Raw genomic sequence first — 23301 nt, 5'->3', positions numbered from 1 at the left:
TGAACTCAGAAATCTGCCTGCCTCTGCCTCCCAAGTGCTGGGATTAAAGGCATGCACCAACACCACCCAGCATTAGCCCAGACATGTTTAAGCTGGCCAGCAGAGTTGTGCCATGTCTCAGACATTTATAAAGGTGCTCATCTGTAGACATAAGAGTGGGTCAGGTGAAGGAGGTGTGAGGATAAAGACCTGACCCCTCCAAAGCTAGCTCTTGACCAAAGGCAACTGTTGTCAGGAAGGTGATAGGTGCCTGAAAGATGGGTCCATAATAAGTAGGTAGCTGGACGATGGAAATATTCCCAACTCTTCCACTCTGGGTAATGGTTAAGATGCATCTTGCCATCTTCCTACTTCCTGCTTGTTCTTTGTCTAGACTATCTCAAATACCTTGCTCTCTTTCTCTTCTCTGTTTAGGATGAAAGATACTAGCCGCAAGAATAACATGTTTGCACAGTTCCGGAAAAATGAGCGAGATAAGCAGAAATTGATCGACACTGTGGCCAAGCAGCTCCGAGGACTCATCAGCAGCCACCACTCCTGAATGTTGGCTTGGGCCCACAGAGGCCACTTGCTGTAGCCAATGGTCCAGGATCTCCCCTGGGCTGGCCCTGCATTTGTGCATTCTTCCTCAAAGAGAGCATATGTATTTTTTTATTAACCCCTGTACAGTATTCATATAACCTTTCCCTATAGTAAGAGAGGCACAAGAATAAGCAAGAACAAGGGCTTAGGGGAAGTTACTGCCACACTTTCCTGGGAAAGCTGCACTGTCAGTGCCAACATGGTGAGCCACCTCTTATCCGGTGCTCCACAAATTTAGTGGGTGCCTGGCACTGGGAGTTGAGATGAGAAAGTAAAAGGATAATAATAGTATATGTCCTATTTGCTCTCAACTATCGCTTAAGTACATAGTAGAGCCTGGCAGACATGCCTATGTAGTATACCAAAGCCAGCCTCAGTTTAGGATATCTATCTGCCTTGCTGGTTGAATCATTGGCTCATGAGAGTGTGGCATGTGGCAAAATGATAGTTTCACTCTGCTCCCATAGGTGGCAGTTTCATTAGTGTAGGTCTAACCGAGCCTTGTAGGGGAGAAGGGTAGTTAGCTAGCTGAAAAGGAAGTTGCCCCACTTGGTGAATTGTTTTTCTGAATCTTAAAAGCCAAGTTGGGTCAGGACTCTAGTCCCCATGCCATTCATCTCTGTCCCTTTTTTCATGACTGTAACACTTGGTTGAGAACATAAATCAGTAATGGCTTGTGAAGGCCCCTGAGTGAAGGTCTCACACTCACCTCCAGCAGCAGCACCTTGAAATGCCCAGGTTTCCTGAAGCCTGAGAGGAGCCAGGGTGCCTTCACCAAGGGTAGAGCCTCATGATGTTTGAGATTGCATACTCATGTTTTAACAACAGCCTTACAGCTACCCGCTTTAAAGAAAATGTCCCACGCTCTACACCCTTGGGCACAGCCACCATAGGACTAGATGTTTCTGAGAATGGATCTGTCACCATGAGGTAGACAGGGTCAGCTGTAACTAATGGATGATTGCTTCTGGCCCAGCTGTCATCAATTAAATAACATCACAGAGACAAGGCTTGTCTTGCTCAAGCCCAACGCTCCCATCTTCTGAGCTGTCCCTTAGCCTCACCTAAGAGTGCTTTCCTGAAGTCATATCTCTAATCTCTGGAGTCTGGGTTAGACTCCTGAGGTCCTGTGAAGTTGGCCAGAGGGATCTTTGCTCTCAGACGCTTCTGGAAGCTGTTAGTCTGACTGCTGATGAGTGTATAATTGCGTCGTGAAACACTGGCCAGGATGCCACAAAGTGTTTGTGGCTCCAGTGAGGAGCAGAGAGACTGGTCAAGCAATTTCTTATTACTTTTGTCAGCTATTGTGTAATTCTGGGACAGCCGTACTTCCATATCTCTTACCTACCACGGTCTACCCCATCTTGAACATGCCTCACCCTTGCTGTAGTAATCTTAAACACCAACAAGAAGAGTACACCACACAGAGGTACAGCTTTCTAGAACTGGAGAGAACAAGCTACCCACATGCTCTGCATAAGCCTTCAAGTCTCATCATCAACCTATATAATGGCTCAAAGGTTCAGGAAGAGAGTCACAGAAGCATACGCAAAACTTACCAACCAACAAAGGGCACTGGCCTGTGGGAAAGAAGACAAGGGGATCTCTCGAAGCCCTCTGTTTATGAACAGTGAGAAGTGATTTCCACAAACCTGACTGACTTAAAAGGAAGGAAAGGCCCTGCACCAGAGCTTGTCAGCCTTCAGTGTAGAGATCTACAGTGGGTAACAGCGTTTGTCCTTTGGGGACACTTTTAATCACTCCATCTTGCTGCTTGTCTAGTTGCCACCTCTGTCCCAAAGGAACTGTCATAGATGGAATGAAAAACGTGGAGGAACAGGGCCACTTTACTTTCTTCACCAGAGTCCTGATGAAGGGGAATCTCATCCTATCTCAGAGTGTGTGAGAATGGCCACCTGCCTTTTCCTGCCTCTGCATCTGCCTGTGCTGTTCTCTGACAAAAGCAGCATGCTACTTCTGAGCTGGGAAAGCCAGGGACCCACAATGTCAAGGGGGTTTTGGATTGATGAGGTGGAACTTTTTTTTTTTTATTATTTTATCCATAGGCCTAAAGCTGAGCTGGCTTTGAAGACTTGAGCACAATATGTGTGCTGATAGGCCTCAGACTCTGTGACCTTACCTCAGATGCCTGCAGACCACATGTCCTGAAGAGTTTCAGGTGGGGTGAGACACTGCTACCTGGAAGTCTGCTGCCTTCCAACCAGACCCGTATCCCTGTAGACAGTCTGGTTTGTGAGCCTTGGCTAAGCAATGGCTCACTTATTTTTTATCATTCATGAGGGAAAAACAAACAAAGCTCTCAGTACCAGGTAACACTGGTGTGGGTGAAGAACAGGACCCAGAGAGTCCCGGTTAGCAAAAGCAGTATCTCCCAGTGACTCTATCATGCGTCAGGCCTGACAGTCCATCCAGCTCCATGGCACCTAGCTCAGCAGGTCCCAAGCCCAAGGGTGGCAGTGGCCAGTTTTCTCCTTAGACCTCTGAGGGCAGGCTTGGGGTGGCCTCATCAAGCCTCCTTCAGCCTGCTTTTGCTGTGCCCCTCCCTCCGCCTGTTTCCTCTCTCTCATTCATCTGCATTTGGGTCACTCCTCCCTGATACATTGGAAATAGCCTTTTTGTTTTGCACAGTTTCACGTTTGTGGGAGAAATGCAGTGAGATCCATCTGTACCTCCAAAAGGAACCTTTTCCTCTCACGCTCACTAGGAAAGCAGCTCTGCTGCCGGCTGCTGCATAAGTGGGGCTCCTCTGTGGAAAGAGCATGAGCACCCCATTCCCCTGTCACCTTCCTCTTTTAACTGCTATTAAATGAGAGCCCACATACTTGTTCCAAAAGCCACTGTGTTGTCTTGTGAGATTTTTCTTCTCATCCCTTTTGTACAATGTGTCTGTGGTTTGTGACAAATACTGGATGGCAAGCACTGTGTCCCCACTGAGCTGACTAAGGAGCAGAGCTAGCAAGAACCTGGTGGGAAGAGGCCGTGTTATGACCTCAGGTGTTGTTAACATATATGACTGGCACTGGTACAGCCACCAAGCGAAGTATAGTGAAGCGCCTGGTTTATGTGGGGTGCTGGGGTGAGCTGTTTATCCGCTCTGTGGGGACAGGCTCCAGCCCAGCAGGAGCGATGCATGGTTATCCAGAGCTAGCCTGCAGAGTGGAGGAAGCTGAGCAAAAAGCAGTGTGGAGAAGAGTCTGAAAGAAAGTCAGGAGAAAGAGCCAGTGCTCGTTAGCGTGACCTTATGATTTAACTGTAGGACACCACTGAACTGCTGGAGGTATTTCAAAGCTTGAAGTTGCCCTTAGCCTCTCTTGTTCTGGGAGACAGTGAAAGACTTTTGGGCACTTTGCAGCCATGGTGAGTAGAAATGTTCATGCAACAGGACCAACCTGCTCACTCTCAGAAGAGACTGGAAAGAACACTAACCAGCCTCACGCTTGTGGGCTTTGCTGCCCAAAGACCTGAACTTCCATTCCATCTGTATAGCCTGCTGGCTGGATCTTTTTTTTTTTTTTAACTTTTTATTGGTTCTTTGTGAATTTCATATCATGCACACCAATCCCATTTATCTCTCCCTCCCCTCATACCCACCCTCCATCCTTGCAACCTCCCCCCAACAACACAGAAAAAAGTAATTTTAATGTGGAAGCTGTAGTGGTCAGAGTGTTTCACAGAATACCCTTTTGTCTACACTTCTTTGCTTGCAAGTGTTCATTGGTCTGGTATGAGGCCTCTGGCTTCTACTAGTCTGTAATACTGGAACCTCACTGGGACTCCTCTTGGATAACCTGTTGTTGCCCTCTATCAAGGAGATCCTGTAATTGTGGATCTGTAAGATCCACATAAAGTCCAGCAATTCATTAATGAGGTAGATGTTGAGGTGGGCCAATTCAAAGCCCCAGATCTGGGCCAGAAAGATAACTGAACTGGTCAGCCCACAGCTCTCCTGCTCTCTTGCCTTCCAGGGCTGGCTCACCAGCAACCCCCACTACCAGGGCTGTTCTACCCTGCTGCTCAGAGGAGGTACAGGGCCTGTCTCCCCAGTGTTGCAGGTGGTGAGGGCCATAGCCAGATCTCCCACTCTCATGACCCTGGGGCCAGCTCTCCTGCCTGCCATATATGTTGAGGGTAATGGGATTAAAGGAGGAGGGTGTCTTTCACAACCTCCCAGCAGACAAGAGGCAGGGCTGACTCTCCCATTCTGATGACCTTGGAGCCAGCTCACCTGCCTGCCATTAGTGGTAAAGGGTTGGGGGGGGCACACCTCTCTTCACCCATGTCACTACTCTCCTACTATCATGACTTCCTTAGGACCAACTCTCTCGCCTGTTGCTGGTGGCAAGGGCAAAGGGGAGAAGGGGGACCTCTTCCTGGACAATACTACTGCATAACAGACAAGAAGCATAGCCAGCTCTCCCGCACTCTCACCCTTGGGGCCAGCTTACCCACAACCCCTACATCCAGGGTCAGCTCTGTTGTGCTGCCCAGACAAGGTTCAGGGCCTGCTCTCCTGAGTGCTTCAGCAGGTGAGGGATAGGAACAACTTCCCAGCTTTGATAACCTAGGGGCCAGCTATCCTGCCTACTGTATGGGGCTGGGGAGGGCTTATCTTTCTCTTGCCCATGTCACCGCACAGCAGACAAGTTTCAGGGCCCAGCTGGAATAATGGTTCCTAGTTTTACAGAGATATTGTAAAATGCAAGAGCTGTGAAGGCTGTGGAGCCTGGCCTGACATAGCCATGCACCAGTGAAGGCCTCCCTTGTCCTTCCTTCCCTCCAGTTTACAGTGTGCCTCTCAACTGAGCATCTCACAGATGTGTCCATAACTACCTTGTCTCCTGGTTTCCTTTCCAAGACCATCACAGGGCTGGTAGGAAATAGAGACTTCACATACCTGTGCAGGACCCAGGACCACCAGCTACCGGGTTCTGAGTAAAGGCAGCCTTCAAATGCCTGCCTTTGGTTCTGTCTGGAGCCTCCTCTGCTCTCACTTTGGTGCCAAAATATATGCCTTCTCCTGGTAGCATGTAGTTCAGAGGCAGAGGTGCCGATTCCTCGAGATGTGGATGTGGTGTACACACATTGATATGTACACATGGGCTTTCATCTACCCATTCTTTGTTTTGAGAAGCAGGTTTGTGGCTTTCATCCAAAATGTAGAGAAAAAGGCATGATTAAAATACTACAAATCAAATGCCTTTAGAGATTTCTTTGTGAACCAACAAGGCTCTGAGCCATCAGTTTCTCTACTTGTCTCCCTCCTCAAGTGCTGACATATTTTGAAGACTGGTACCCACCCTTTTCAGGAACCTCAGTAGAAATCCAGGTCACCCCAAAGACCAGAACAGCTTTGTTTCGCCAGTCATGCCAAGATGTGTACTGAGGGTCCAGAGGACTCTGTACTTTGGGCACAGAGAGATGTCAAAGGGTCTAGTGTGGTCATTGGGCCATCCCAAGGCTGCTCCTGCAGAGCACCTTCTACCATCTCTGAGATCTGGCTGCAAATGTCCAGCCAAGGAAGGACCAGCAGCTCCTGTAGGGCTGATTCAAACCAAGGGATGTTTTTTTCACAGCTGGGCATCTTTTCTGATCAGCAGACAGGGGAGAACCAGAAGGGTTTCTGGGAGATGAGGCAAGGAGAGAAAGAGCCAGGCCTTCCCCTAGAGGCCTCATTCTGAGGTTAATGGGCAGCATTTGTGGGGAATGAGCGAGCCTCCAAGCCCAAGGGACCAGAAGACAAAGGCGCTTGAGGAAGTGCAAGGAGGAGGAGGAGAGGGGCCAGGACCGCCATTGTGTGGGAGAGTTCCCCCTCTATCTGTTTCAATCACTGCAGGGTTAGGGTTACTCTGCATTTAGGGCCCCACCGCATTGTGGGGTCTGACAGCCCTTGTGATGGTAATGGGGGCCTCTCCCAAGGTACCCCTTCCTTTGACAACCCATACCAGCTTCCAGAGAGAAATGAAGCCCATTCCCTTGGGGTGGGGCAGGTTGCAGGCCCAGCACTGGCCCTAAGATAGCAGCCTTCTCTCAGTCTGCTAAGTGTACCTTCCCAGCCCAAGTCATGACCTTTTTCCCTCCAGAGCTCCAGAAAGGGAATGGAATCTGAACATCGAGACGCTTTCCTGGCCAGGAACAATTCTCCCTTTCTCTAGTCTCAATGATGGGTCTATTCCCTCCTGTAAATGGGTCTCGCCATCTCCAGCGTTCACCTTTGCTTGGAAGGGTAATTAACTGCATCTCCCTGTTGTTCTCACTCACACTCCCCTCTCTGTTACCAGGCTCAGGTAAAGCTGGGTGGAAGGCTTTCTCTTCCTGTCTATTCCATGGGGTGTTTATTTTTAAAGCCGATTGAGGAAAGCCCTGCTTCCCCAGCGACCCCCTTCCCTAGAGAGCCTGCTGGGGAAACCATTTCTGCACCGCAGGCACTGGAAGGGTGCCCACGACAGCACCTCTGAGGTTTTTCAAGTTGCCAGCCCTGAACTACCAGTTTACGAATGTGTTTGTAAGGTTTTAGAGAAGATGCTTTTAGGTAAGAGACTAGGGAGCAAAGTGGAAGGCTCCGTGGGTTCTGCACAATGTGCAGATGTGGAGATAGATGAGACAAAGTAAGACCACACAACCACTGCTTCTTAGACCCAGGAAGGCCTCAGGAGCAGGGTAGCAGGACAGCAACATGGAGAGGATAAGAACAGGGCCCATCTATCGACAGCTGAACACCAGGCTGGTGGAGAGGCAGGTCATATGATAGGTGGTCTACATCATCAGGAAACTAAGCCTCTGACGGGTCGTTTCTAATTACTATGGTCTTGTGGGTTTCTTTGTTTTTGTTTTTGAAGCAGGGTCATACTATGTACTCCTGGGTGGTATTGACTATGTACCCTAGTCCAGCTTCAAATTCACAGTGATAATCCTAGCACTGTCTCCTAGGTGCTAAGATTAAAGTCCACCATACCTGGCCTTGTATGGGATTTCTGTGAGATAATGAATTTTACAAAGGTGGGAACACCACTCCTACCTGAAGTCTATGCACACCCAGCCCAGTAAATGATACATGGACACACATGACCTGGGAGTCTCAATATTAGAGCTAGCTAAGAACAAGGGGAGGGCTTGAGTGTACCCTCAGGAGAGCCTGCCACTAGCATTATTTAGTACTGCCAATATGTGACAGATAATTGACAAGCAAGCCAGCCCTCAACTTCATTCCATTATGATTTAAAAATTCTCTGTAAACACATGCTACCACACTTTATTTATCCCACCAGCAGAGGAGCAGGTTGGAAGCAGATGGAGTTAGGTGACAAAAGCAAATGACAGTTTAGTACTTGATAAGGATGTGGTGAGGGGTGTGTACCATCTTTGTATGTGTGTAGCTGACAAGATAGAGGCTTCTTCCATGAAACCCTAAACTTATCTCCTATATATAATGACTATTGACAATATGACGAGATTCTTTCAAATGACTGAATATGTATGTACTAACCAAAAAATTGATAAAAGTACATTGTATTTATTTTCTTACTGGTGCATCAAAAATCTTTTCACAATTAAGAAGCCCATAGCACCCCTGGCTCAAGAATGGACTACACCTTTATTTCACTATTTCTGAGTTGATGAATATGCCTAACATGTGACTATTATAAAATAGTATGAGCAGATATGTATGTATCTTGAGTATTTTTATAGCATAACATTTAAGTAGGACTGATTGGTTACTTGGTTGGTTTAAAGTTATAAATGCTAATAGAATTTTTTAGGATCACACTTTGTGTTCTACACAGGATCTGACTTTATCTCTGTCATCAGCACAAAATAATAGTATTTTCATCCTTGTCAATCTTTTAAGTAAAAGGAAATAATTCTCTTTTTTTTTCTAGTTTACATCTTTCAATTTCCAGTGAGTTGGGCACCTGTCAGTTGCTACCCACAGTGCTTATCCTTGCTTTTATTGTACTCTCTTCTTTTCCTTGCTGGTCTGTTCTTTGTGTGGGGGTTTCAACTACTTCTTTGCTACACATACTTCCCCCAGTGGGTCTCTGTACATACCAGTTAGAACAAAAAGCAGCCCAGAAAGGGAGCATTAGAGGCTGAAAGTCCAAAAGTGGTTCTGAGGGAACTCAACTCAGTGACAAAAGCCCATCAAAGTCCTGTTGCCTCCCTTCTGTCTTCTACCTTTCCTTGTCACAAGGCCATCATAAGTCTCACTTCTCTCACAGTGGCTAACCCCCTGCCACTTGGTCAGCTTTTGGGTTCCAGGTTACCCTGAAAAACCTGACTTCCAGTGGCCCCCTTAGGAGAGAGGATCACTCAAATTCCATAGCCCCCAGTGTCCAGAGCTCTCAGGAAACCATGCCTTTGGATTTGATTAGGAATGTTCTGTGGATTAACTCCTCTGACCACTGTAACAACCAGTATCTACAGAGAGGGTAAGATTAAAATTCCTGTCAGATGAAGCAGTCAGGCACCACTGCAGACACTGAAGTCACAGTAAAGACCTACTTTGAACAGTAGCCCCTCACAGGACGATGGAAGGAACTCTGAGGACCAGCCGCTGGCATCTGCTTGTGTGGTTTGAGTGGGGTTTTTGCTGCTGAAACATCATCACTAGGGTTTACAATGTTTGGATTTCATGTTTAGCTTCACCTCAGATTATAAAAATACTTGTCTTAGTTAGAGTTTCCATTGCTGTGAACATACACCATGACCAAGGCAACTCTTATAAAGAACAACATTCAATCGGGGCTGGCTTATAGGTTCTGAGGTCCAATCCCTTATTGTGGCAAGAAGCATGCTGGCATCCATGCAGGCATGGTGCTAGAGGAGCTGAGATTTCTACACCTTGTTCCTGAAGACAAACAGGAGAAGATGGACTTCAGGCAGCTAGGAGAAGGGTCTCAAACCCCACCCCCAATGTGGCACACTTCTAACAAGATCATACCTGCTAATAGTGCCACTCCTTGGGCCAAGTGTTTTCAAACCACCACAATACTAAACCACGTTTTGTTTTTTTTTTTCTGATGCCTCACTTTTAATACATTAGACCTTAAACAATTTTCATTTTTCTGTGTAATGAAGAATGTGTCAAGAACAGCCCTTTGGGCTTTCTTCCACGTGGCTGTTCAGTGGTCTCTCAGCACCACCATTCCACTTTCAAGCGCCATTTTTTTTTTTTTTTTTGGTTTTTCGAGACAGGGTTTCTCTCTGTAGCCTCGGCTGTCCTGGTACTCACTCTGTAGACCAGGCTGGCCTCGAACTCGGAAATCCGCCTGCCTCCGCCTCCCAAGTGCTAGGATTAAAGGCGTGCGCCACCACCGCCCGGCTCAAGCGCCATTTTTATGGTGTGAATAATTTCCATTTGACTCTGAATCTATCTCTGGGTTTTCCCCACTGTTCTGTCCCTATGCATGTTGTTTAGTCACCATATATTTTAACCTACTTTCAAATCAAGTCATTGATTCCTGTGCCATACTTTTTTAGAATGTTCCTGGATAAAATCATAAACTTTTAAGTTTCAAAATTCTATTGTGATTGACTAAATATTAGATTGAATTTATGAAACAATGTAAAGGTAAATGGGAATTCACATTTCTAGATAGTTTTAACATTTTCTGCACTTGAGTTCTTTTGTTTACTATACTCCTTAATGTCTGATTTTCTTTCATTAATGTTATAAGTGAAATTTTACTTCTATACTGTATCTTCCTTTCCTTACTCCTCCCTTCCTTCTGACATGTGTTTTTTTTGTTTTGTTTTGTTTTTTTGTTATTTTGTTTTTGTGGTCCTAAATGACATGGTACTTGTTGTGCAGCTCAGGGTAACTTCAAAATTGTGGTAATCCTTCTGCCTCTGCCTGCCAAGTGCTGAGTTTACAGACATAAGCACATCTTTTTGTTTGACTGTAGGAATGAAGTATACACAACTATCAGACTGCCAAAACTCTTCAGGTCTACTGTTTCAGACAAGATTTATAGTGATGATGAACCAGTTTTATAGTAATGAGGCAGTAACTCAATGCAGCTACTACTGCTAGGAGCATTTCAAATGCTTGGTCTATATTTCTGAAAGTCACAAAACTAAAAACTGGAAGTGCTTCTTTGACTCATTTGGTGGTAAAAACTTAGCCTACTGCAAATCCAAGTATCACTTTAATTTATCACTTAATACAGATATGTAAACAACAAAATAGGTACTGTTCGGATATTTCTCAAACCCTGCTGAAGGCCACCTACTATTCTGTCGTTCTTAATAAAAAGTCCTTAAACATACTTGGCCCCATGGGTTTTGAAAAACATATTTTAGACCTGAGTCTGGTAAAGTAAAATATCTGCATATGCTAAGACACAACAGTTCTGAGAATATTCCTTAGACAAATCATACACAAACATGGAGGAAGCCTGTCCAAGTGCTGTTATGACCCTAGTAGCACTACTCACTAGGATGTAAAGCAGGCATGTTCACCAGTAGGATCCTGGGTCAGGGACAATGCATTCACCCAGTGGAATGCTATGTAGCTTGCTACAAGATGAGCTATAGCTACATATATCAACATGCTACATCAAAAAGAGTGTTGAATAAAAAAGGAAAACCAAAAAATGCTAGAAAAGTACATATTACAACTTAGATTTTTAAAGCAAATTCATGGTAATGGTTACCTCTGAGTATACAACAGTAGGCATGTATTCTGAATTCCTTTGGAAAACAGGAGATGAATGTTGTAGACTTCTTTTTGTATACTGTAGAAATGCTTTTCCAGGTACATATTAGCATTCTATATAATCCTTATTGATGCCCGCATAGTATTTTAAACTGTGTCTATTCATCCTTGTCTAACTTGGATTCACTTGTTGACATGTTGTTTGCTGAAGCAAACATCTCTGAGATTATGTTACATGCATATAAATAATCTCTGTAAGTACAGGGAAAATGTATTACATTTTGATAGATGATGCAATTTGTCTTTCTTTTTAATTTTTATTGAAAATAGATTTATTTTCATAGGACACATCTTGATTATGATTTCTCCTCCTTCTACTCCTCCAGTTCTTCCCTACATTCACTCCCATCAGGATCCACCACCTTTCTGTCTTTCATTAGAAAATAAGTAGACAGGGCTAGCGAGATGGCTTAGCATTTAAGAGCATTGGCTGCTCTTTCAGAGAACCCAGGTTCAATTCCCCACATGATAGCTCACAACTGTCTGTATCTCTGGTTCCTGGAAATCTGACAACCTTACATAGACATACATGCAGGCAAGACACCAGTGCACATAAAAAATAAATAACTGTTTAAAAAATGCTTAAGAAAGAAAACAAGCAGACATCTAAGGAATAATAATGAAATATAGTAAGATAAAACAAAATCAAACACATCAGAACAAGACAAAACAAACAAAAAAGCCCAAGAAAAGACACAAAATACAGATACAGAGTGGAGACCCACTCATTTGCCCACTCAGAAATCTCATAAACACTGGAAGGCATTACATATACACAAAGGACTCATAGGGTAAGAAAAAAAGTTAAAATTTTAAAACAAACAAAACCAGCTAAGTTTGGGGGTCGGGGGAAGAAGCCTTGACCAACATTATGAGACAAGGAACCTCCTAAGAGAGTTTGTTTTCCGTTGGCCATCTACTATGGACATGCAGCCTGTCAAACAGAGTGGAGTCATGTGATAAGTCTGAGTGCTCGTGGAAAAAAAATTCAAAGAAAGCAGAAGAGTCTGTGACCTGAATTTCTTCAGTACACAGAACTGTTCTTAGAATGTGTTTCATGCTCCTGCCAGGTGTAGCGGATAGGTGTGAGTTTATTCAGCTGTTGTTATTCATGTACCTATATGAAAAGCAAACATGTTTTTGCCATATGCAGCTTGTCCTTGTGAGTGCATATGCTTTATTCAGGTGATGCTTCTTAACTATCAGAGTATAAATTGTTTGATACTCTGAATAAAGTTGGCTATTTCAGGAGACTTTAGTCTCCCTCCTTTCTAGGCCCCACTCTCCCAGGTTCAAGCTGCCGACTAGAGTGGTAAATAGCAGCCTTAATAGTTTGTTTTCCCAGTGAGACTCCCTTGGAGAAAACTGAATTTTCATTTGCGGGTGGTTATCAATTGGAGATAGCTTCTTGGTTAGGGATGGGATCATGTGTCCACTCCTCCTTTCAGTTCTAGGACTCCATCTGGTATGGTATAGACCAGTAAAGGCCCTGTGTGTGCTATCTCTGTCTCTGTGAGTTCATATGTATAGCTGTCCTGTTGTATTCAGAAGGCCTTGTTTTCTTGGTGTCCTACATTCCCTCTGGATAATCTATCCTTTCCACCCCTTCTTCTTCAGGATTCCCTGAAGCCCTGGGGAGAAGGATTTGATGGAAATATCCCATGTAGGGCTGAGTGTTGTTCCAAGGTCTCTCACTTTCTGCATATTGTATGGCTGTCCTTCTCTATCTGTTCCTATTGGCTGCAGGAGGAAGCCTCTTTGGTGATGGCTGAGCGAGGCACTGATGTATAAGTACAGCAGAATTTCATTAGGAGTCATTTACTTCTATGCCCCTTTAGTAGAACAACAGTATTTGGTTTTACCCTAGGTCCTTGGGCTATATAGTCCCAGGTTCTTGGACACCCAAGCAGTGTCTGGTATGGATTCCATCTTGTGGTGTAACACAAGTCACACCAGTCAAATCAGATATTGGTTGGTTACTCCCATAAGCTCTGTACCACCATTGCTCTAGCATATCATTCAGGCAGGTCACCATTGTAGATTGAAGGGGTTGTAACTTGGTTGCCATTTATGTTTCTTCTTCAATGGTGTGCAGAGTACCTTCTGGGTACCAAGAACACTAGTTTGTAGTGGTTGAAGGCTCTAGGTAGACAACAGCTCAACTTCTCCATGTTCAGTGAGTTGTGTAGGTGTTGTCTACAGCAATAGGGCTTTGCTATCAGCTTGTGCTAAACAACCTATAGCCTTGGTTATAGCCTGATTTGTTTGGAGGCTCTCATGGGACCCCTTTGGCTAACAACTTAATTAGATATAACCCATTCCTTGTACTGGAAGCTTTATTTGGTGACAAGAGATGTACAGTTGGAGCTCTGACTCTCCCATTATTTGGTGATTTCATTTAGATTGCCTTCATATATGTATATTTTTTAGGAAGCTTCTACTGTACTAGGCTTCCATACTACTCCTCAAATGACCCTTAATCTTAGCTGCCTCTCCCCATATCTCCTCTTTAGTCACTCTTCTCTCTCTCTCTCTCTCTCTCTCTCTCTCTCTCTCTCTCTCTCTCTCTCTCTCCCTCCCTCCCTCCCTCCCTCTCTCCCTCTCTCCCTCTCTCCCTCTCTCTCCACTTGATCTTTCCATTCCAGCCCCATTCCTCCCAGCAGCAGCATCCATCCATCCTTCCATAACTATTTTATTTCTTATTCCTAGGGAGATCCATCTATACCCCTAGTCCCTTACTCTATACCTGATGTCTGTGGTTCTACAGATTATAGCTTGTTTATCTTTCACTGCTAATATCCACATAGAAGCAGATATATACCATATTTGTCTTTCTGGGTCTGATGATTTTTTTTTCTAGTTCCATCCATTTACCTGACAATTTTATGGTTTTATTTTCTAGTGGCCAAGTAATAATCCATTGGGTAAATGTATCACTTTTTTTCTTCAATCATTCATCTGTTGAGGGACATCTAGGTTGCTTCCTATTTCTGACTACTGTGAATAGAACAGCAATGAACAGGGTGAACAAGTGTCTCAATGCTAGGATGTTGTACCCTTTGAGTATACACCCAAGAACGGTATATCTAGATCTTGAGGTAGATTGATTCCCATCTTCCTGAGAAACCACTATGATTTCCATAATAGCTGTACAAGTTTGTAGTCCCACCAGCAATGGTCAAGTGTTCAACTTTACTCCACAGCAGTGCCACCATGAACTACCATTTGTTTTATTGGACTTGGCCATTCTGGCATGTATAAGATGAAATTTCAAAGTAGTTTTGATTTGCATTTCTCTGATAACTAAGGATGTTGAATATTTCATTAACTATTTCTTGCCATTTGAATTTCCTCTTTTGGGAATTCTCTGTTTAGATCTGTACCTCCCCTTTTTAGTTGGGTTATTTGATATCTTGATATCCATTGTTTAGTATTTATATACTTTTATATTAGCCCTCTATTGGATGTGTATTGCTTAAAAATCCTTCCCAGTGTGTAGTCTGCCACTTTGTTTGAATGATGATGTCCTTTGCCATGCAGAGGAATGAAGTTCATTTATTGATTGTTGATCTTAGTGCCTACACTAATGGTATTCTGTTCAGAAAGTGTTTTACTATGCTAATGCATTCAAGGCTATTCCTCACTTTGTCTTCTAACAGGTTCAGTGAATCTGGCTTTAGTTATTATCTTTAATCCACTTGGACATGAGCCTTGTACAAGGTGATAAATATGGATCTATTTGTATTCTTCTACATGAAAACATCCACTTAGACCAGCACCATTTGGTGAAGATGCTTTCGTTTTTCCATTATGTATTTCTGGCTTCTTTACCAAAAAAATCATGTGGCCATAGGTGTGTGAATTTGTGTGTGGGTCTTCGTTTTGATTCCATTGACTGACATGTTTGGTTCTGTGCCAATACCATGCTGTTTTTATTATTATAGTACAGTTTGATCTTGGGAATGGCAATTCCCCCAGCAGTTATTTTATTATTCAGGATTTGTTTTATCTGTTTGTTTTTTGTTTTTGTTTTTGGGGTGTGTGTGTGTGTGTGTGTACGTGTTTCCATATGGAGCTAAAAATTGTCCTTTCAAGATCTGTGAAGAATTGTGTTGGTATTTTGATGGGGATTGCGTTGAATCTGTAGATTGCTTTCGTAGGTTGGCCATTTTTACTCTATTAATCCTACTGATATAAGCATGGGAGATCTTCCCATCTTTGAATATCTTCTTCAATGTCTTAAAGTTCTTTTAACATACAAGTCTTTGACTTGCTTGGTTAGAGTTACCCCAAGGTATTTTATAATTTTTGAAGCTATTGTGAACGGTGTTGTTTCCCTGATGTCTTTTTCAGTCTGTCATTTGTATATATTCGTTACTGATTTTTATGAGTAAATTTTGTATCCAGCTACTTTACTAAAGGTAATTATCATATGCAGGAGTTTCCTGGTGGACTTTTAGGGTCACTATCATATCATCTACAAATAAATACAGATCTTCCAATTTGTATCCCCTTGATCTCTCTCAGTTGTCTTACTACCCTAGCTATGACTTCAAGTACTATATTGAATAGGGATGGAGAAAGTGGACTTGTCTTGCTTCTAATTTTAGTGGGATGGCTTTGAGTTTTCATTTAGGTTGATGTTAGCTATGGGCTTGTAAAGTACCTTTATTATATTGAGGGATGTTCCTTGTATTCATAGTCTCTCCAGGACTTCTAGTAATAAAGTGGTGTTGGATTTTGTCAAAGAACTTCTTGTGTATCTAATCAGATGATCACACAGTTTTGTCTTCCAGTTTGTGTATGTGGCAGATTACATTTACAGATTTATATATGTTGAACCACCCAAAATTATCTACTTGGTAGATAATTTTTTAAAAAGAACTATTTATTTTATATATAGGGGTACACTGTAGCTCAGACACACCAGAAGAGGGCATCAGATCTCATTACAGATGATTGTAAGCCACCATCTGGTTGCTGGGAATTGAACTCATGACCTCTGCAAGAGCAGTCAGTACTCTTAACTGCTGAACCATCTCTCCAGCCTCACCCCCAATGCCCCGCCCCCCCCATCACCTTCCCCCCCCTTGTAGACGATCTTTTGGATGTGCTCTTGGATTCAGCTTACAAGTATTTTATTGAATATATTTGCATCTATGTTCATAAAAGAAATTGGTCTGTAATTCTCTTTCTCTGTGTTTTATATGGTGTAGGTATCAGGGTAACTGTGGTCTCACAAAATGAACTGGGCAATATTCCTTTAGTTTCTGTTTTGTAGAATAATTTGAGGAGTATTGGCATTAACTCTTTGAAAATCTGGTATACTTCTGCACTAAAACCATATGACCTTGAGGGTTTTGTTTGTTAGATTATTGGAGGGATGTTTGTTTTCTTTTTCTTTTCTTTTCTTTCTTTTTTTTGTGGGGGGTAGACTTGTAATGACTTCTTCAATTTCACTAGAGGTTATAGATTTAAATTGCTTATCTGATCTTGATTTAACTTTGACAAGTTATGAATTTTATTATTATTGTTATTATTCCCTTTTTTTTTTTTTTTTTTTTTTTTTTTTTTTTTTTTTTTTACAGTCCAGTCATTGCTCCCCTTCTGGTCTGCCGTCCCACAGTTCCTCATCCCATTCCTCCTTCACACTGTATACTCCCCCGCCCCCTGCTCCAAGTGAATGTCCCACCCTTACCCCATTCTCTCAGGCCTCAAGTCTCTTGAGGGTTAGGCATATCATTGAGGCCAGACTAGGAAGTCCTCTGATGTATGTATGTTTCTAAGGGCCTCAGACCAGCTCATGTATGCTGCCTGGTTGGTGGTTCAGTGTCTGAGAGATCTCAGGGGTCAAAGTTAGTTGAGACTGCTGGTCTTCTTATGGGATTGCCCTCCTCCTCAACTTCTTCCAGCCTTCCCCTAATTGAACCACAGGGGTCCTTGACTTCAGGTGTATCTGCATCTGTCTCAGTCATCTGCTTGTTGGGCCTCTTGGAGGAGAGCCATGCTAGGCTCCTTCCTATAAGCATATCATAGCATCAGTAATACTGTCAGGTCTTGGAGCCTCCTCTTGAGATGGATCCAAAGTTGGGCTGGTCACTGGACCTCTTTTCCTTCAGTCTCTTCTCCATTTTTTGTCCCTGTAGTTCTTTTAGACGGGGTTTGTTCCTAAGGTCCATTTGCTTGGAATCTCTTTTTACAGTCTTTCACTCTAAGGTAATATCTGTCCTTGATGATAAGGTGTATATCTTGAGTGCAGTAGAAGATGGATCTTGTTTCTGCATCCATCTGTTAGCCTCTGTCTTTTTTATTGTGGAATTAAGACCACTGATATTGAGAGATATTAGTGAGCAGTGCCTATTAATTCATATTAATTTGTTTTTGTGCTGTGTGTGCATGTGTGTGTGTAACTTTCCCCCCCTGAACTTTCTTAGATTTAACTTTTTTTTTGACTGAGGTATCCATTCTTCTATCATGTCTTCAGTGATTGAGATTCCCTTTTATAGTCTATTGCCTAGGCTTGCCTCTAAGGTTCATGTTCTAGTCCTAAAAATTTCACTTTCAGATTTCGCTCAGTTTGGTTTTTCTTTATGGATTCTACTTTCAAGTCTTAACTGTTTTACTCATTCCCTCCCACTGCTTGTTTTTGAGTCATAGATTTCTTTGATGGATTTATTCGTTTCCTCTTTAAGGCCTTCTATCATATTCATGACAGCTATTTTAAGGTTCTTGCCTTGTGTTCAGCTATGCTGCATTTCCCAGGGCCTACTGCAGAATTGCTGGGCTCTAGTGGAGGCATAATGTCCTAGCTGTTCTTGATTGTGTTTTTATCTAGATGCCTGCAATCTAGGCATCTGTGTTTGGGATGATTGTATTTCTAAGGTGCGATATCTGATCTTGTCTTTGTTGTTGAGGGAGATGTTTATTCCTTGGTTTCCCTTGCCCTCTCTGGTTCTTAGATGACTGTGTATAGCTTCATAGGGAATTCTGAGATTCTGCCAGGTGTGGCCACTGGGGATTCTGGGTAGAATGTGTTTCTAGGTATTGGGAATTGACACTTAGAAATGGAGATGGACTAGAAGGTGGGGGCTGAGGAGGCCACTGGCGGGAGGAAAGCAGGGTATCCCACTAGGGTCTGTTTAGTCCCCTGGAAATGGGTAGAGAGTGAGGAGAGGCCACAAAAGGCAGCCTGCTACAGAGTCCGGGGATTGGACAAGACTGGAGGGTTGGATTTAGAGAAGAGAAAGGGGTTAAAATCTGCAGTCAGCCTACCTGTTTCCATTGTCAGCATGGCCTGCTGGTTCCCAGTGAATGCTTGCTGTTGTTGGAAGCTTGGCACCTCTTATTTGTTTTTCTTTCTTTTTTTAAATGTTCATCCTAAGTATGAAGTAGTATCCTATGGTTTTTGGCTTGCATTTACCTAACAACTAATGATATGATGGTGTTGAGACTTTTCTGTGTGATTACTGGGCACGATATGATCTTTGGGGAAATGTTTCTTCAATCTTTACTGTTTTTAAAAACAGGGGGATGGGGGGGGAGTCTTACTATATAGCCCTGGCTGGCCTGGGGCTCACTGTATGGACCAGGCAGGCATCCAACTGGTGGCAGTCCTTTCTGCTCCTGTCCAGCATCTCCTGGGTACTGGAATTAAAGGCAGGAGTCACACCACCTTCAGCTCCTTTTCTTTAAACCGGGTTGTTTGTCTTTGTTCTTCAGGTCTGAAGACTTCTTTAGAAGTACTAGACACTAGATCTTTAGTCGACACATGACTTGCATTTGTGATTTTCTTCTGCTCTGTGGAGCTTACTACTTTTTGATGGCATCCTTAGAGGTTGAACATTTTCATAAAGTCTGAATTTATTCATTGTTTTGCTGCTTCTGGTGTGATATTTTTTTACAAACCTAAGAAATGGTTGCAGAGGCCAAGCAAAATCATAGAAGCCTGTGCCAATAAATCCTTAAGAATGTTTTTGAGTTTTGCTCTAACTTAGATCTCTGACTCATTTTGAATTGATTTGTGTGTATTATGAACTAAGTCTCCAAGCTTGCTGTTTTACACATAGATATCAAATTGTCCCAGCATTGTTTGAAAACACCTTTTCTCATTAAATGGTCTTGGCACCCATGTTGAAAATCAGTTAATCACAGAGTCCATTTCTGTTTGTTTGTTTGTTTGTTTGTTTGTTTAGAGACAGGATCCTACTATGTAGTCCTGGCTAATCTCCAACTCACAGAGATCTGCCCACTTCTCCCTCTCTATAATTAAAGGTTTGAACTACCACACCTGGCTGTGGGTTTACTTTGGAACTCTTGATTCCCTTTCACTGGCCTCTAGATATGTCCTTTGGGTCTAGGTCTTATTTTATGCTTGAAGTTTAATCCAGTTCTGTGCTATTTAGGTTGTACTTAAAGGATTCCAGGTTTGGCCGTTGGGACACTTTGCTATTGACTCTTATTTTTTTTTTTTTTTGACACATTTCTGATGTTAGTTATGTCCTGCTGCTGTGACAAGTACCTGAGCAAATCAACCTAAAGAAGGAAGGATTTACTCAGACTCAGGATTTCAGGGCTTCCCTTACATCTCAACTCGCCCATTGTTTGTGGACCCTGGCAGGGTAGAATAGAATAGCTGTGTGAGTATGTAAGAAAGGAAACTGTCTCTCACGGTGTCCAGGAAACAGGCAGAGAATCAGGGTGGAGAAACAATCTATGCCATTCAAAGTTATACGCATGTCCAGATCTATCTCCTCTGACTATACCTTGCTTCCTAACAGAGTGAACTCATCAGCAGATTAACCTGTCAGTGGCTTAATGACCCATCACTTCTCAGAAGTTTGGAACAAAGCCTTTAGTACATGAGTCTTTGGGGGTTACTTGAAACACAAACAACGACATCCCCAAACTCTTGATTTTTTAAAAATAGGTATTTGGATTGAGCCAAGGGTCTGACACCTGCTAGACAAGACAAACACTCCACAGTTGAGCTATATCTCCAACCTTCTTTCTGCTTTTTGTTTTGTTTTGTTTTTTGTTTTTGTTGTTGTTTTGTTTTTTATTTTGAGAGAGAATCTCTCACTAAATTGCCCAGGCTGGCCATAAACTCACTGTAGTCCTAGCAAGTCTTGAACTTGATCCTCCTGCCTCAGCCTCCCAGTAGCTGGGATGCCAGGCCTATACCCCCATACCTGGCCCTCTTGATTTCTGGTATATGAAATGAAGCAGCTTGTCTGGTGCTTCCAGTCAGCTCACACTCATCACACCCTTTGTGTCTTTTTATGAGAGAATGATATCTTCAAACCAAGATCTAGAGCTGGAAGTGCTATCAAATGTCTATAATCCAAACATTTAGAAGATGAAGCAGAAGGATTAAAAATTCAAAGTCATCTTGGATTACATATCATGAACCTATCTCAAAAATAAAATTAAATAAAAAAAAAGCAAGATCTGGGTAACAAGGGCATTGGGGAATCACTGATTTTCAGTTCTCACCAGAGAAAGCTAGATAGAGTGTTACATGTGATAACCCACATTGACACAGGTATCTCTGGTATGCATATGTGTCTCTGTTTTGATTATGTGTGGCATAACTTCAAACTGGTGTTGCCTACTCTAATCTGCCATTACAACAATCACTCTGGTGTCTTTTATTTATTTAGAAACTGGATCTCATGCACCCCTAGGTGTCCTCAAACTCACTAAATAGCCAAGGTGGGCTTTAAATTCCTGATCCTTCAGCCTCTACTTCCCTGGTACCAAGATTACATATGTGTGCCCCCACACCAGGATGGAACACAGGGCTTCATACAGATATGGTAGGCAAATACAGTCTCCTCCAACACATACCCAGAAAAATCTGATCTCACATCATCTACTGGCCCTGCACATGTTTATTCAGCCCTAATACACTTTCAGAATTAATTCATACATTCCACGTTCACCTATGTTTTGATTTATAATTAATTCTTTGAAAGTTTCATCCTATGTGCTTTGATCATATTCAGCCCCCCACCCACAACTCTTCCTAGATCCTCCCTTCCCTATTCACCCAGATTTGTATTATTTTTTAATCCTTGAAGACCAATTTGTGTTGCCCAAATATTCTTGGATATGTAACTGTCCACTGGTATGTGGTCAACTTAACAAGGACTACACTTAGAAGATAACTAGCTTTTCCTCTCTGGACAGATACTGATTGCCAAAAGTTCTGCAGCTAGATGTGAGATTATGTTCCTAATTCCCCTTTCCATTGGTCTAGCCTTGGGCTTGAGTGTGTTTTGTAGATGTTGTGACAACTACTGTGAGTTCATTTGCACAGCTGCTCTACTGTGTCCGGGAGATAATGTCTCCATGTAATGCAGTCACATACCACCTTCTGCACCTTCTTCCACAATGATTCCTGAGCTTTGGGAGGAGGATGAGGACAAGGATAAGGAGGAGGAGGAGAAGGAAAAAGAGGAGGAGGAAGAGGAGGAGGAGGAGGAGGAGGAGGAGGAGGAGGAGGAGGAGGACATATGTTTCCTTCAGGGTTGAGTATACTATCCTGAAAGAGCCAAATCTCATCTGCCTGTTAACTTTTTAAGATTTATTTTTAACTATGTGTAGGGGTTTCTATCTGTATATGAGTGCTCAGGGAGGCCAGAGGTGTCCTATCCACTGGAGCTGGAGATACAAATGGTTAGGAGCCACCTGATGTGGCTGATGGCAACTAAACTTGGCCTTCTGCAAGGGCAGCAAGTACTCTTAACCACTTAGCCATCCCTCCAGCTCTGATTTTAATTCTTTTTTAATTTTATGTATTCTCAACATGCATGTGTTTGTGTGTATGAGTATGTGTGTCAGTGAGTAAATGAGTGTGTGCATGCATGAGTGTGTATGTGTGTAAGTGTGAGGTGTGTAAGTGTGTGTGTAGATGTGTGAATGTGGGAGTTATGGAGTGTATGTATATCCATGTACGGAGGGCAGGCAGAGGACAGAAGACTACTGTCAGAAGTCATTTCTCTTCTTCCACTGCAGTATCCAATGATTGAACTCAGACTGTCTGGCTACATTAGCACACAGCTTGACCCACTACATGTCACCTTACTGGCCCCACTGTAAATCAGCATTGGCAACAGAACCCATTAGATAGAATTTTGACATTCTATGTAGTTTGTCACTCTTCTTCTTAATCTCTTGAGTTTCATATCTTGCCTACAAACACTTCCATACAGCCCACCAAACCCAATTATGCAGTAGTTTTAGTTTTATATTTAGATAATCTAGATGAATTTTATTTTGAACCATAGAAAATGCAGGTATAGATTGTTGTTGTGGTGGTGGTGGTGGCAGTGGTGGTTGTTGTGGTTATTTAAGTAGATACCAATTAATATTAGTCCTTTTCTTGTTGGGGTACCTGCAACTATTTCCTGGTCCTGTATTCTAGAAGTCTCTCTGCCTCTGAGCCAGTGTGAGAACCTGTTAATTCATTATGGTTTCCAGAAGAGCGAGTCTCTAGCCATGGCCCCTTAAGTATCTTTAGCTCTTCTTGTGTCATTCATAGAAACACATCAGAGTTAATTGTGAGAATGAACTTGAGAGGTACCTGGGAGTTTTTATGGAGATTACACTGAGCTCATTCATTTTGCTAGGCACTGACACTGAGCATGGTCAGTCCTTCTTTATGTCTTCCTTTATACCATTCATAAGTTGGATGTTTGTTCTCATAGTAAGGCTTGTCTTATTCATTCATGCATTTGCCTTACTCCCGTGAATTCATATGGAGATTCACAGTGTTCACTGACAGTGCGTTACTGCTAGCATCTAAGAGAGAAACTGAATATGTTTGTCTTGTATGTAAACAAGTTAATTACTGTTCTTTTCAGACCTGATAGGATTTCAACTAGTTCCTAGAATCTCCCACTAGCCCTTGTGGTCTATAGAAAGTAGCACTTCCCAATTCCTTTTCCATCAAAGACCTGAGTATTGGTAGAGGGACAAAAAAA

General features: G+C 42.9%; 1 protein-coding gene across 2 annotated transcripts in view; it reads left to right on the top strand.

Annotated features, from left to right (window-relative positions):
* Exoc6b (exocyst complex component 6B) overlaps nucleotides 1-3440 on the top strand; it is a 472818-nt gene extending 469378 nt beyond the window's left edge. For both annotated transcript variants that reach the window (XM_031382365.1, XM_031382364.1), the window contains exon 22: nucleotides 415-3440. In XM_031382365.1, the coding sequence (XP_031238225.1) occupies nucleotides 415-541 (127 nt within the window). In that variant the 3' untranslated portion in view covers nucleotides 542-3440. The remainder of the gene's footprint in view (nucleotides 1-414) is intronic.
* Nucleotides 3441-23301: the final 19861 nt, after the last annotated feature.

Source organism: Mastomys coucha, unplaced genomic scaffold, assembly GCF_008632895.1.
Source record: "Mastomys coucha isolate ucsf_1 unplaced genomic scaffold, UCSF_Mcou_1 pScaffold20, whole genome shotgun sequence".
NCBI classification, from domain to species: domain Eukaryota; kingdom Metazoa; phylum Chordata; class Mammalia; order Rodentia; family Muridae; genus Mastomys; species Mastomys coucha.
The sequence above is the reverse complement of the archived record's forward strand: the minus strand, read 5'-3'. Positions and strand labels throughout refer to the sequence as shown.